The sequence below is a fragment of the Hypanus sabinus genome, chromosome 10 (genome assembly GCF_030144855.1).
Source record: "Hypanus sabinus isolate sHypSab1 chromosome 10, sHypSab1.hap1, whole genome shotgun sequence".
Classification (NCBI taxonomy): domain Eukaryota; kingdom Metazoa; phylum Chordata; class Chondrichthyes; order Myliobatiformes; family Dasyatidae; genus Hypanus; species Hypanus sabinus.
In genome coordinates this window covers 111,412,672-111,429,206 of record NC_082715.1, presented here as the reverse complement: position 1 = coordinate 111,429,206, position 16,535 = coordinate 111,412,672, and the positions used below count along the sequence as shown (strand labels likewise).

Below are 16,535 nucleotides of genomic sequence, written 5' to 3'. Positions count from 1 at the left end.
GGGCAGGTGCGCACTCTGTCATACTCCTCACTCAGTCGGTCGCTCTCTCCGGACTGCGACTGCCGTGGTCCTGACACAGGGATCACCGGCCCTTACCTTGTCCTCTCCCTGGTGTGTTGCAATGATTTTATATGCTCATACGAGGAAAATATGTACTCTGTGTTTAATATCCAAATGTTACTTAAAATGTTATGATGCTATTGACTTATAAGTGAGTTATAATTGACTTATCACTATGTTCATGCGAGGAAAATATGTGCTGTGTGCTTAATATTAAATTCGTGATAAACCCTTTTAGAAACAAAATTAAGTGTATTAGCCACTTTTAAGTGACTTATAGTTGACTTATCACCTATATTCCTGTCATGATTAACACCCCCACCCCCCACCCCTACCCAATGTCAGCTGGTCTGCAAGAATATTGTCAATATTAAACTGGTCCGTGGTGCAAGAAAGGTTGGTGACCCCTGCTCTTAAAGATCATCAGGGCAGCCTATGTACGGAACCACAGGAAATGCCTGGGATTTTTAATGTCTATTTCTCCTTGGTGCTTACTAAAGAAAATTTCATGAATGCCAAAGAAATGAGAGTTATTACTAGTGAGGGAACATTTGCATATCCTAAGGAGAGAGCTATTTACAGACTTGAAGTGCACTACACTGGGTAAATTCCCGGAGCCTGATCAAGTGCATATACAGACATTATTATGGGAAGTCAGAATCACAGTGTCTCTTGGAAAGATATTTGCCTTCCTGTTAGCTGCTAGTAAAGTTCCAGAAGATGGGAGGGTGGCCACTGTTATTCAATTTTTCAAGAAGGGTAGTAAGGACAGGTCAGGGAACTAAGGCCAGTGAGCTTGACATCAGTTGTATGGAAGTTACTGGAAGGAATTCTGAATGACAAGATCTACCATTGCATGGATAGTCAAGGACTGATCAGTAATAGCATGGTTTTGTGCATGGGAGGTCATTTCTTATTAATCTTTTGGAGCTTTTTGAAGTGATAACTGAGGGAATAGATGTGGGCAGGGCACTGAATGTGCTCTATATGGACTTCAGTAAAGACAAGGTCTCACATGACAAGCTGATCTGAAAGATTAGGGTGCACAGCATTCAGGGAGAGCTAGAGAAGTGTGCTCAGAATTGGCTCAGTGATAGTAAGCAGAGGGTGATAGTTTAAGGTCAATTCTCTGACTGGAGATCTGTGAGTAGTGGGATGCCTAGGGGTCTGTGTTGGGACCTCTTATTCATTTTACATGTAAATGATTTGGATGTGAATACACAAGGCACAATCAGCACATTTGCTTATGATGCTACATTATTAATTGTTAATAATGAAGCAGGTTACAATGAATTGCAAATAGATCTTCTTACAAACAAGAGAAAATCTGCAGTTAGGGAGATGGACTGAGTAATGGCAAATGGATTTCAATTTAGGTAAGCGTGAGATGATGTGTTTTGAATATTCAAACCAGACCAGGACCTACAGTTCCTATAAAGAGTATTCACCCCACTTTTTGTGTCAAAGTGAAAACAGATCTCTATAATGTAATCTAAATTAACTAGAAATAAAAAATACTAAATAATTGATTGCATAAGTATTCACCCAGTTTAATATAAAATCATCACTGGTACAACCAATTGATTTTAGGAGTCATATAATTAGATAAATGGAGATCACTGTGTGCAGTGAAGGTGTTACAGTTGATTGTGGTAAAAATACACCTGTATCTGGAAGGTCCAACTGCTGGTGAGTCAGTATCCTAGCAAAACTAAACTACACCATGAAGACAAAAGAACACTCTAAGCAACTCCAAGAAAAGGTTATAAAAAAGCACAAGTCAGTAGATGGATACAAGAAAATTTCCAAGTCACTGAATATCCCTTGGAATACAGTTAAGTCAATCATCAAGAAATGGAAAGAATATGATAAATCTACCTAGAGCAGGCCATCCTCAAAAACTGAGGGACCACACAAGAATGGGACTAGTGAGGGAGACCACCAAGAACTCTATGACAGCTCTGGAGGAGTTACAGGCTTCAATGGCTGAGATGGGAGAGACTGTGAATACAGTAACTGTTGCCCGGATGCTTCACCAGTCGCAGATTTATGGGAGAGTGGCAAAGAGAAAACCACTGTGGGAAAAAAACTCACATGAAATCTTTGCTAGAGTTTTCCAGAAGGCATGTTGGAGACTCTGAAGTTAGCTAGAAGAAGGTTCCATGGTCTGATGAAACCAAAATTGAGCTTTTTAGTCATCAGACTAAATGCCATGTTTGGCGTAAGCCAAACACAGCACATCATGAAAAAGCACTGTCCCTACTGTGAAGCATGATGGTGACTACATTATGCTGTGGGGATACTTCACTGCAGCAGGTTCTGGAAGGCTTGTGAAGGTAGAGATAAAATGAATGCAGCAAAATACAGGGAAACTCTGGAAGAAAACCTGATGCAGTCTGCAAGAGAACTGCGACTTGGGAGAAAATTTGTTTTCCAGCAAGAAAATGACCCCAAGCATAAATCCAAAGATAGACAAGAATGGCTTAAGAACAACAATGTTAATGTCCTGGAATGGCCAAGTCAGGATCCAGACCTCAATCCAATTGAGAATTTGTGGCTGGATTTGAAAAGGGCTGTTCACTCACAATCCCAATGCTTTTTTTCTGCCGATTAGTGTCAAAAAGCCAAATTAAATCCATAGTGATTCAATGTTGTAAAACAATAAAACATGAACACTTCCAAGGGTGTGATATACTGTGTTCAGTTCTGGTCACCTCACTACAGGAAGGATGTGGATACTATAGAGAGAGTGCAGAGGAGATTTTCAAGAGTGTTGCCTGGACTGGAGAGCATACCTTATGAGAAGAGATTGAGTGATCTTGGCCTTTTCTCCTTGGAGCGACAGAGGATGAGAGGCGACTTGATAGAGGTGTACAAGACGAAAAGCATTGATCATGTGGATAGCCAGAGGCTATTTCCCAGGGCTGAAATGGATAACACGAGGGGGCATAGCTTTAAGGTAATTGGAAGTAGGTATAAGGGGATGTCAGAGGTAAGTTTTTCAAGTGACTGCACCTGCCTCAACCTTTTTATCCAGCAGTTCATTCCATATACATACCACCCCCAGAAAGAAGATGTTGCTCCACAAATCCCCTTTAAATTGTTCATTTTTCACCTTAAGCCTATGCCCTCTAGTTTTATGTTTCCCTTTCCTGGGGGAAGAAGACCACATGCATTCACCTCATGATTTTATATACAGTATATTATTCAAACTTAATATAAATACACAATATATAGTAGTGGTTATGCACTGTGCCATATTTCTAAAATTTGGTTCTGCTGATGTCATTGTTTTATCTTAACTGGTACATTGAAATTTATTTTGGAAGGATATTTCTTCATTTAAAATACACTTAAAAATCATTTCCAACTCTTTCTTACCAATTTAGATAGATTCATGTCTCTTAAAACTCTCATGACAATTGTTGACTCACTGTCTTCTGGTCGCGCTCTCTTCTGAGCTCCCAGTGTTCTCAAGACAGAAAGAATATTTCTCAACCCAAAGTCATAATGAACCTATAAGCAATTGATAAAAATAATCACAACCAGAATGCTGAATGAAATGACTTATAGTCCAATGAGTTATTTATTAAGCAAACCAATTTCCAGTTTGAGGTGTACAAGCATAATTTAGCACAAGAAGTCATTTGATTCTTGGGCCAAAGATGAACAAAAGAATTCATGAGGAGGGAGAGTCATTGTGCATACATTAAAGTTCTATTAAAACAAATGTTCTATAAATTAAACAATCAATCAATCAATCCATAATTTTGATATAATGCCAATTACTCTGGAGAATCTGACTTACTGTTCTTATTTCTAACCTTTAAGTGAAAAAATTCAAGAAATACTTCACAGCTAATACATTTTTTTGAAGTGTTTACTTGAGAATGAAGTCAGCCAAATAGTTAGAGACAAGTGTGGATTGATTCAAGAAAGCGAGAATAGTTTTGCTAAATTGTACCTACCTCATTGGCCATAACTCATAAAGTCATAGTGTCATACAACACAGTAAAAGGAACTTCAGCTCAGGAAACTCATGTACTCATCTACTATAATCCTACACGGACTCCTTTTTATTCTTCCTCATGTACCCAGATTCTATCCATCCACCTATACACTAAGAGCAATTTGTAGTGGGTAATTAACTTACTGACCTGCATATTGTAGGAAACAGAGCCCTTGATGACACATTGTGATCACAGAAGAAAATACGAAAACACCATACAGAAAGTAGCTAAGCTCAAGATTGAAACAATTCATTGGAGCTACTGCTTCACAGCTCCAAAGAACTGTCTTTTTTTTTGGTGAAGCAACAGAGAGGAACGATGAAAGAAATGTATTTGATGTGGTATATATGGACTTCAAAAATAAGGGTTACATAATAGGATTGTGTCAATATGGAACAAAAGGGGTTGTAGCTTAGATAGAAAAGGTATATTTAGGGTAGATATTTAGGATCTTTTTCTCATGGTGGGGATATCAAAAACATGAGGGCATATATCTAAAGCAAGAAGAAGGATTTTTAAATGAGATTGGAGGAGAAATATTTTTTACACATCAACTGGTTGACTTATTGATTATTCTGTCACAAGTTTAAGAGGTAATTGGACATGCATTTGAAAAGGCAAGGCATAGAAGAAAATGGACCAGTAAATGGGACGAGTGAAAATGGACAAAAAAGGTTAGCATAGATATGGTAAGGCAAAGGGCTGGTTTCTGTACTATATCACTTTATGACTCCATTGCTCAAACTTAGTGAGGGTATAACAGAGATTTTCATATGTAATAAATGGAGAAGTGCACTAGACACAGAGCTGTTCCCAACCGAATGATTACACCAAAACTCTACAATTTGAGCTTTTTGGAATAAATTTATAACAATTTGTAGAAATTTGTTTTCATTTTGACACTAAAGTCTTTTCTGTTGATCAGTGTCAAAAAAGCCATAATAAATCCACTGTGATTCAATGTTGTAAAACAATAAAATGTGAAAACTTCCAGGTCAGGGGAGCAGCATGGGTAAATATTTTTTATAGCCACTGTATATAAGTGTAGAGTTAGTAAGTTTGTAAATGATAGAAAGGTATCGCGGATAGGGTAGAAGATAGTCAAGGGATCTTTTAGACATATGGGAAGAGAAATGACTGATGGAGTTTAATCCTGCCAAATGTGAGTGTTGCACTTTGGGAAACTAAATCTAAAAGGCAAGATCCTTTATATTTGTTGAAGAACATAGTGCCCTGGAAATGGCTAAACAGGTTAACAGAGTAATAACAAAAGGCATATAACATGTTTCTGTTTATTAGTCGAAGCACTAGGTTTAGACCATATAACACAGGAACAGAATTAGGCCATTTGCCCCAACAAATCTGCTCTGCCATTCCTTCATGCCTGATTTATTATCCCTTTCAAACTCATTCCCCTGCCTTCTCCCTGTAGCCTTTGGTGCCATAACTAATCAAGAACCTATCAACTCATACAAAATGTCTGCTGCGTTCTTCCAGCATTTTGTGTGTGCTGCTTGGATTTCCAGCATCTGCAGATTTTCTCTTGTTTGTGAAAGAACATATCAACCTCTGCTTTAAATATACTCAATGACTTGGTCTCCACAGCTGTCCATGGCAATGAATTCCACCATTTCACCATTCTTTGTCTGAAGAAATTCTTCCTCATCTCTGTTCTCAAAGGACTTCCTTGTACACTGGGCTGTGCCCTCTGGTCCTAGACTCCACAATTATAGGAAACATCTCCTCCACATCCACTCTATCCACTTTCAATGAGATCCCCCCTCATTCATCTAAACTCCAGTAAGTACATGCCCAGAGCCATCACTACACTGTATTCAACCTGCCACGTCTTTGCCTATTCTCCTAATCTGTCCAAGTCCTTCTGTAGACTCCCTGTCTCTGCACTTATCTTTGTATTGTCTGTAAACTTGGTCACAGAGCCATCAATTCCATTATTGACATATAATGTGAAAATAAGCAGTCCCAACAACCTCTGCAGAACACCACTAGCCACCAGCAGCTAAACAGCAAAGCGCCCCTTTCTTCCCACTCTATGCCTCCTGCCAGTCACCTACCCTTCTATCTATACTAGTATCCTTTTTGTACTACCACGGGCTCTTAGTCTGTTTAGTAGCCTCATGTGTTGCACTTTGTCAAAGACCTTCTGAAAATCCTAGTAAGCAAAACTCATTGACTCTTCATTGTTCATCCTGCCTGTATTTCCTGAAACAGATTTGTCAGACAGGATTTTCCATTAAGCATGCTGACTTCGGCTTATTTTTCCATGTGCCTCCAAGTAACTCGTAACATCATCATTAATGATGGATTCCAACATATTCTCCAGCACTGAGATCAGGCTAACTGGCCTATAATTTCTTGCCTTTTGGCTCCATCCTTTCTTAAAGAGTGCAGTTACATTTATTGCTCTATATATATATATGTATGTCTAATATTAGAGAGCACACATTGAAGGTGAGAGGGGGTAAGTTCAAGGGAGATGTGCAGGGCAAGATTTTTACATAGAGGCTAGTAGGTACCTGGAAAGCACTGTGAGTGATGGTACCAGGGGAAAATATGATAAAGGTGTTTAAGCAGTTTTAGATAGGCACATAATGAACAGTGAATGGAGGGATCTGGACATTGTGTAGGCAGAAGGGACTATTTTAATTTGGCATTTAAATACTAGTTTAATTAGTTCACACAACATTGCAGGCCAAAGGGCCTGTTCCTGTGCTGTATTTTTCTATATTCTATGTTCTATTTTGACCAAGAAATTCGTTCCTGCTTGTTTCATTGTCTCCAGGTCAAACTTTTAGGAATACCTTCACTGCATGGACTGCAACACTTCAAGACTTTTGAAATGTAATAATTTACAGGATGTGGGATTTTACTGGTTATGCTAGTATTTATTCTCCATCCTGATCACTCTGTTCTTCTTGGGCACTGGTATTACTGTCACCTTTTTTAAAGACGGTGGGAACCTTTGACTACATCAGTGAAAGACTGAAGATGTCCTTTAACACTCCTGCCAGTTAGTCGGCACAGGATTTCTGAAGCCCACAAATTTCTACAGATTTACAGTTGAGAGCACTCTAATTGGTTGCATCACCAGCTGATATGGAGGGGACACTGTACAGGATCAGAAAAAGCTTTGAAAGTTGCAAACTCAGTCAGCTCCATCATGGGCAGTGGTCTCCGCACCATCAAGGACATCTCCAACTGGCGATGCCTCAAAAAGGTGGCATCTGTCATTAAGGACCCCCATCACCCAGAACATGCCCTCTTTTCATTTCTACAATCAAGGAGAAGGTATAGAAGCCTGAAGACACTCAACATTTTAGAACCCATGAACCCATGCACACTACCTCACTATGTTTTCCTTTTTTTGCACTATATATATATCTTATTGTTATTTATAGTTTTTTTTATTATGTATCGCAATGTACTGCTGCCACAAAACAACATATTTCATGATATATGACAGTGATATTAAACCTGATCCTGATTCTATTACCCTGAATCTGGGAGGCAGCCAGAGTCAACTACACTGAAGAAATACATAGATGAGGCTGGCAGATTTGCTTCCCTAAAAAGAAAATTGCCCACCATTATGTCCTTGTCCTAAAAGAAACAAGGAAACAAATCAATCTAAATCCTTCCCATTTAAAAATCATCAACAAAACATAGTGTTGTTAACTGTGTCATGCTCACAGATGCTTAGTTTGGGCTTTGCCAGGATCAGTTAGCTCCAGACTTCAATAGAGCCTTAGTCAAACAGGGATAGAAATGCAAAGCAGAGTTCAGATGGAACAAATATCTTTTACATCCAGCACCATTTGACTCATTATGACATATAGCAATGTCAATGGAAAATGTGTGAAATCATACCTCACAGAAGAATAGTTAAAGCTAATTTGTTTTCAATCATCTCAACCATAATACTGGCACAGGAATAACTCGTGATACCCATCTTCAGCTAATTTATGATTTGCTCCTTCCATATTAAGATCAAAAGCGAGGAGTTTTATAAGAGATTGCATAATTTTTAACATTCATAACTTCATTAAAATGAGACAGAATGTGTCTGTGAATGGCAAGAGCTGGAGAAAATACAGAGTTACTAAGTAGCAAGTAATGTTTGCATCAAGCAACCATCTCCAACAAGACATAATCAAACCACCTACCCTTGGCAAGTTGTTACCACTTTAGAGTTCCTCCACCATCCACAGGATGAAAAATACCATTGGCAAGAAACTCAATCGCTCTTTCTCCATGTGAGTAGTCAGGGAATTCCATGTTCTCATGCTATTACACCTTTCTTGAAGAGGCTGTGAATAAATCCTTGAAACTTTTCCCAATCTACCTGTAATGTCTTGTCGAAATCTTACAAGATCTTAACTGGATCATCCATTTTAATGCTGAGATTACAAGAGTGAGATGGAATATATTCCATGTGCCTGGATAGATGCATCTGTAACAATACTCAATATCACTCAAGGCAAACCAGTCACTTGATTTGCACCCATTCACCACATTTATTTCCTACACCATGACTGACTGTGTCATCTGGAAATGTTAGTCTTCTCAGTTACTGTACCTGCATCTCCATAACCTGAGATTTCTACCACACAAAAAAATAGGTAGCATGTTAGCATGGTGGTTAGTGTAATGCTATTACAGCACCCGTGAACAAGGTTCAATTCTGCTTGTAAGGAGTTTGAAAGTTCTCTCTGTGACTGTGTGGCTTTCCTCTAGGTGCTCTGGTTTCCTCCTACATTCCAAAGACATACAGGTTAGTTGGTTAGTTGGTTGTGTGGGTGTTATTGGGCAGTGCTGGCTCACAGAAGAACTGTGTCTGCTGTATCTCCAAATAAAATAAAGAATGGCAGGTGCATGGAATGCAATCACTCAGCTGCATGTTATACATGTCACTCACAATCTCAACCTAATAATATACTGCCAATCCTTTATCAGTACTGAGTCTAACTCCTGGAATAACTTAGAAACACTATCTGATAACATCTTATTTTTTTCATATAAAGAGATACAGCCTAGAAACTTTCTTCAGTTCATGGAGTCCACACTGAGCATTAACCACTATTTACACCAGATTAATCCCATTTCTTATTTTTCCCACATTCTCGTCAACCTTCAATTCTACCACTCAGCTACACACTAGAGACAATTCACAGTGGTCAATTAACCTACAAATGCATATTTCTTTGGGATGTGGGTGGAACCAGGGTACCTAAAGAAAGCACCCAATTTACAAGGAGAGTGGGTGAAATCTACACAGATAGCAGCTGAGGTAGGGATTGAGTGCAGATCTCTGGCAATGTAAGGTGGGGCTCTACTAACTGCAACACTGTGACCCCCAGTCTATCCTTCTTTGACACTGAGGATGGCTTACATGCACTATTTTTGGTGATAAGCTTTGCTTTAACCTGGAAATACATAGGACTGTTTGTGTCCAGAGGTTCTTAGGATGCAAGTTCATAGCTCCCAGAAAACGACAATACAGTAGATAGGATGGTAAAAAAGGCATACAGCATGACTGTCTTCATCGGTCAGGGTACCAAAGGAATAAACTAGAAATTCATGTCATTCAATTGTATAAAACTTTGGTCATACCACATCTATGTTCAGATCTAGTTGCCACACTATAGAAAGGATGTGGAGGCTTTGGACAGCGTACAAAAGGAGTTCAAAAGAATGTTTCCTAGATTAGAGTATACTGGATATAAGAAGAGGTTAGGTGAACTTATATTGTTATCTCTGAAGCATTGAAGGCTGAGGGGTGACCTGATAGATCTATAAGAAACATAGTCAGAGATGGCAAATACTAGAGAGTACACAGTAGGTTTAAGGTGAGAGGGCCAATGTTTAAATGAGATTTTCACAGCAAGTTTTTTTTACATGGAGGATGATAGGCCTCTAGAATATGCTGCCAAGGTAGATGATAGAACAGATATGATAGCATCATTTAAGAGGTATTTAGACAGACATACAAACACTTAGGGAATAGAAGGACATAGAGGGATAATTCTAAATGTGATGAATTAGATTTGGCATAGTGGTTGGTACAGACATGGTGAGCCAAAGGGCCTGTTCCTGTGCTTTGTTCTATATTCTATGATGCATTCGAAGCTTGGCACCACCAAGATCAAAGCAGCCCTCTTGAGTGGCACCACAGACGTTCACTCTACAAAGTCTGCACCGTCTACAAAGTATATTGCATTTTCTCAATAACTACAACTTCAAATACTCCTTGAAAGAAGGATTTTTTCTAACAATATTTTATGTAACCAAGTCATATATTAAGGTTTTGCCTCCTTGTTTGAATCATATTCAGTGGGATAGTCTCTAACTATTCTATCTATTCCATTAATTACTTCATCTACACCAACTCTTAGTCTGTCGAATTCAAGGAAGTAGATTTTTGCTTCTCTGATTAAAAGCCTGTAACTAGTGGAGTGCTACAGGGATTGGTGCTGGGTCTGTTATTATTTGTCATCTATATCAAAGATCTGGATGATAGTGTGGTTAAGTGGATCAGCAAATTTGCAGATGACATGAAGATTGGTGGTGTAGTGGACAGCAAGGAAGACTATCAAAGTTTGCAATGTGATCTAGAGCAGCTGGAAAAATGGGCTGAAAAATGGCAGATGGAACTTAATGCAGAGAAGTGTTGCACTTTGAGAGGACCAACCAGGGTAGGTCTTACACAGTGAATGGTAGGAACTGAGGAGTGCGGTAGAACAAAGGTGACTTGGAACACAGGTCCATTATTTATTGAAAGTGGCGTAACAGGTAGATAGGGTAGTAAAGAACATTGTTCTTCATAGATCAAAGTATTGAGTACAGGGGTTGGGATGTTACGTTGAAGTTGTATAAGACATTAGTGAGGTATAATTTGGAGTATTGTGTGCAGTTTGTTCACCTAATTATAGGGAATATGTAAATAATAAACATGAGATGTAAATATGATATAAAGAGTACAGTTAAAAATTTATGAGTATGTTGCTGGGATTGGAGAAGCTGAGTTAGAAGGAAACATTGAATAGATTAGAATGTTGTTCTCTAGAATGTAGAAGATTGAAGGGAGACATGGTTGAGGTATACAGAATTATGAGGGCTATAGATAGAGTAAATCCAAGCTGGCTTTTTCGACTGAGGTCAGGTGAGACTATAACTAGAAGTCATGGGTTAAGTGTGAAAGGTGAAATGTTTAAGAGGAAGATGATAGGAAACATCTTCACTCAGAGGGTGGTGACAATGTGGAATGAACAGCCAGTGCAAGTAATGGATGTGATTTTGATTTAAATGTTTAAGAGAAGTTTTGATAGGTACATAGATGTGAGGGATATCGAGAACAATGGTCCAGGTGCAGGTCGATGGGCCTAAGCAGTTTAAATGGTTCAGCATGGACTAGATTAATGTTAGATAAAACCAAATACAGTTTGACCATGTCATAAAGCAGTCAATTTTCTGACGATCAGGGAATTCTCATCTTTCCCTTTGCCATAGGCATTATTCCTATAAACAGCATGGGTGACTGAACTAATCATTGACTGTTACTTACCTGCTTAGTCAGCTGCTCTTCACAGAGTTTGTAAAGTACAAAAAATTTCTGAGCCAGCAACATGTTGTCCAAAAATCCAACACTGGCAAGCTTGACCCTTATGATGATCTAAAACTCCCAAAAAACATTTTACAAATAAGCTACATTTCATATTCAAATAGGATGGTTATACAATTATATATTTATATTTTGGTAAACATATACTTATGGACCTATAACACCTTTAAAGTTATTCTGATAACCTTTTAAGTAATAAATACAGTTAGTTACAATTATGTAAAACTGATCTGAACTTGTCACATTCTTAACATTCTATATATATGTGATGAAATTCTGGAACCTTCATCTGCTGTGATTGCTTCAAACTCTTACGTCCACTCCCCACAACACTGCCAGTTCTTGCACCCTTCCCTTATCAGCATTAGCTCATCTGCAACTGTAATCACCCATTTCTTTGCTGTTTCTACATGTGAATTCTCCAAAGTTCTCTTGACTGGCCTTTCACTCTGAACCCACCCGAATTTTAAGTTCATGCAAAACATTGCTACCCATATTTTAATTCACCAAGTTTTTCTTCTTATTCTTGTAAAATTTAATGGTGGTTGGCAGATCAACATAAAGTGTATTACCATCATCTACTGAGTTGGAGGGTGGAGCAAAGAGACAAGTAATATACCCACTAAATTCCCTCCCCCCAAAAAAAGTTTTAAATAATATCAAAATCTATTTCAATTATGGATATTCATATGTCCCATTAATACTGTCTTCTGTTCTTTCTGCAGAGCCTCTGCATATAATATGTCCATTTCCATCCAACCACCTTTCACTTCCACAGTTTTCTTATGTACAGGGCACCCTACATAGGCAGAGCTATGTTATCCTCCACAATTGCTACATTTTAGCCTAATACTTTCTCCACAATTGCCATAATAATGTTTTCCATTATATTGATGACACTGCTTTTTACAATGACCAAAGTTCAGGTATTGAAAACATCTCAGAGAGGGCAGCACATAGACTCGAATCATATAACTCATATAACCTACAATGACCTATCTGGATACTTTTTTTCCATCAAATTTAATCAACACCAATAAACTAGCTATCTGTTCTTTCTCAACCATGAAACCCTTTAAACATTTAACAACAATAACTTTTACTTATTTACTGCCTGTTACACCAGTGATGTTTAGGGCAGCAATGAAGGTCTTCATTGCTGTTTCTGTAACTGTTTTATTGCCAGATAGGGTCTTGAGCTGAACCCCTGAACCTGGAAGACCGGTGGATCATTTATACCCTTTGACTTGTTTGGCATAGGTGAGCCAAAGCATAGGGCCCTGACTCCAACCAGGAGGATCCTCTTGGAAGATTCATATTTTTTCTCCTGACTAAATTATTTTTAACTTGGTCCATGAATACATCTAGAGGCACTCCAGAGATTACTCCTCAAAGCCACTGTCATTCACTATAATTTCTTGGTGTTACTTTCCTTCCTCCCACAGCTTTCAAACCCAAAGCTTTCTCACATTACTGATTATCTGTACAAAATACTAAGAGTGTATCATCTCTTAAAGGTTTATTTCCTAATTTTTTTTTCAAATCCTTAGTTAGTCTGTTTAGATTTATATCAGAAACAGATCCACATTCAAAACTCAATAAAACTTTAAACCCTTCATTCCTTCTTTAATTTAAATCCGGTCTTCATCACTGGACAATAACGAACACAACACTCAATCAGCTGCTTATTTTTCCGTTTCCCAGAAGTCTGCCATTCGCCTTCTTCCATACAACTCCTTTTAGCTAATATCACCTCCCGTTCACTGCCTCCATCTTCTCCATTGCTTCCTGCCATCTCTATCCCACTTCCTGCCTGACAGCAACTTCCAACAACAGGCTCAGCCCTTTCCTCCAACCCCAATCCACACAGACCAGATCCAGGAGCCCTCTGCTCCAAACTCTTTCTTTCTCAATCTTTTTTACTAAGTTTCAAACAAATAGACATAACAATGATAATGATACAAAGAGATTGGGATTACGTTAATAACGGTTAATATACACAGACACAGACTCTGAGTAACATGTGTAATCTAAGCCTCTCAATCTCTTAATAACTGAACATGGAAAAGATCCAAAAAGTTTTATACAATAAAAAAGTCTGCCTAAACTAAAAAAAAACACAAAATAAAAACAAAACTAAACGAAAGCTGGGCTTCCATGTTTCATCGGTTAAAATCATTATTTGTCATTAACTCCACTCCTCTATACACGAACAAAAAGTTATTGAGTAGGATTCGGAAATGGTCAGCTTACATCATATGAAAATGTTGAATAAATGGTCTCCTCTGCTCAAAATTCACCGTTTTATTGATCCATGGCTCTTATAATCACTGACCTTCATTAAATCTCAATTAAGAAACCTCTTCCATGTTTGCTTTCAATTATCGTCATGACCCCACCCCTCTAGAAATATGTTATCTCCTTGAAACATATGAGATCATGGCACTTCTCCAGATGTGGTTATATCTTCATTACTGATTTGAGTTTCTTCTGATGTTTTTGATTTATGCTGGCAATGTTTTACCTTTTAAACCTTTCTGCCCTCTTTCCTCTTTTATGGTGCTCCTTAAAAATTTTGCTGCTATCATACATGGCTCAATTAATTTTGCTTAATAACAGATCATTAAAATGCCTTGAGATATTTTACTACTTCAAGGACATTTGTTGTTGGACAAAGTATTTGTTGTTGAGATGCAGAGTAATGTGGGTGTGGTCAATGGCACTTGCACTATAGAGGCATCACTGATCTTCCATGGAACTTGGAATAATCTTCTACCAGACTTTCTAGTGTTATGAATGTACCACAGCTCTGAGGGGCCAAAGGGGCAGGAGCAGCCCCCTCCTTCCGGAGAATTGCAAGATCACTATTAATTCAGGTTTCGGACCCAGGAAATGAGAGATAATGCAACAGTTTTGGCCATTGTTCTTAGAGACACCTGTGTGAAGTGCATGTCCCTGCTACGTGACAGCTATCATGGATATGGACACCCTTGGGCAATGTGGGGGTGGGGATTGCATCACCCTACTTTGATGGACATCTACAACTCTGCAAGTCAAGATAAAAGGGGACTGCTGGATGCGGTACCCCAGCGATGCACCAGAAGGACACCATCACTCAGCGCTCCCGTGCTAGCGGGAAGCCATACAAAGCCACGTGCATTCCACCTCTCCATTGCCTGGGGAGCGGGTGGCTGATAACACCGAAAAGGACTTCGAACTAACAATGGGGAACCAACGCTCCCCTGATTCAACGGAGTTGCTTCATAAAGACCCGGGCAAGTTTTTTCCTTTCCTCACCAATCTCTCTAAAACACATGAAACCCAGCGATTCCCCAAAAGGCTGAAGCCTGCAGACCTGAGTGACTTTTATATCTCCAACGGACAATATGTTATCCCCTAGACAACAGTCGAGATTATTTCTTAAGGATGCTTATTACTATACCCGCGCTTTAGATTGAGTATTGACGACGTGCATTACCTGAATGTTTGTATTAACCTTACTTTTGTGCCCCTTTGTAAATAAAAACGTTTGAAAATAGTGCCATCAGACTTCAACGGACTTCTCTATCTTTGCTGGTAAGTTATCCAGTTACGGGATACGTAACACTGGACAGACAGAAAAGTCAAGGATCAAATATCAAAGAATGAAGATGAAGAAAATCTATGTTATACAGTATAGCAAGGGATAGGGATCATGTTTGCATTGTCAGGGGAGCTGTGGAAGTAGAAATAACTGTAATATTCAAAAAAAAGAAATTGATAACAACCAAATGGAGAAAAAAAGGTTAAAGCCTTTTGGAGCAGGCGAGAAAGTGGAACAATCTGCACTCTGGAAAATAGCCTGCATACACTTGTGGGCTGAATAATCTCCTTCATGATATAACTTTTCTGTGACTCCTGTGATCAGCTTTACTTTTCTGTCTATGTTTGCAGGTAGACTGTTTATGAAAGAAAAAAAGTGCAATGGCACTTAACACACATAAACTATGTATCATTTAGTCCAATTTCTAAACCTATAGCTGCTTTACAAAGACTGAACGGTTGCATGAATAAATTCTCCATTACTTATTTTAAGCTGTTCATCATGAGGAATTTGAGGCAACCAGGACAGACAGCTCTTCTGTAAAATTTGTCAGTCCTCTATCGCTACTGCACTCTGTTTCTCCCCCATTCCCTTCTGAGGCAGAGAGCCAGACTTAGTGCCCGGGATACAGTCATTGTAGCTTCTCCCAGGTAGTTTGCCCTCACAATGGTATCTATAGTAGTATACTTATTATTGAGGGGAACAGCCTCAGGGTTAAACTGTGCTGGCTACCTATTCCCCTTCGCTCTCCTGTCACCCACATACTTACTTGCCTTCTGTAATTTAGGGGGTGATTAGCTCCCTGTAGCTCCTATCAATCCCCTTCTCATTCTTCCATATAAGCCAAAGTTCATCCAGGTGTAGCTCCAGTTCCTTAACTTTGATGAAACATCTCAAAATATGAATAAATTCTCTCACCTGTCTATCTGGCACCATCATAGCTACTGTCCTAAATTGAATTTTTAGATTTTCTGGCAATTCTTGGCGTCCAGCATATCCAGGATTCTGGAAGGAAATGGAACAAAAATGGTGTTTCCATAACATTCTCTATGGACTCATTCTAAACTATGTGAGCCACAAAATTAACATTTATCTTTAATGCTTAATCTTAAAGGATTATCTAGGTAGAGCAGAAAGGAAAATTGATCACAGAGATGCATATGTGCGGCAAGACTTGCCTTATTAGATTTGCTTTATATAAATGAAAGAAGAATCACAAACCTCTAGTGCAGTACTCTTCCCT

The 16,535-nt window shown here is 38.7% G+C and overlaps 1 protein-coding gene across 1 annotated transcript in view; it reads right to left on the bottom strand.

Moving 5' to 3' along the window:
- Positions 1–16,535, bottom strand: part of LOC132401348 (dynein axonemal heavy chain 8-like) — an 895,336-nt gene that overhangs the window by 328,376 nt on the left and 550,425 nt on the right. Inside the window, exons 46-48 of the mRNA XM_059983478.1 lie at positions 16,211–16,297; positions 11,653–11,760; positions 3,442–3,576 (exon numbers count right to left, since the gene is read on the bottom strand). Of these exons, the coding sequence (XP_059839461.1) occupies positions 3,442–3,576; positions 11,653–11,760; positions 16,211–16,297 (330 nt within the window). The remainder of the gene's footprint in view (positions 1–3,441; positions 3,577–11,652; positions 11,761–16,210; positions 16,298–16,535) is intronic.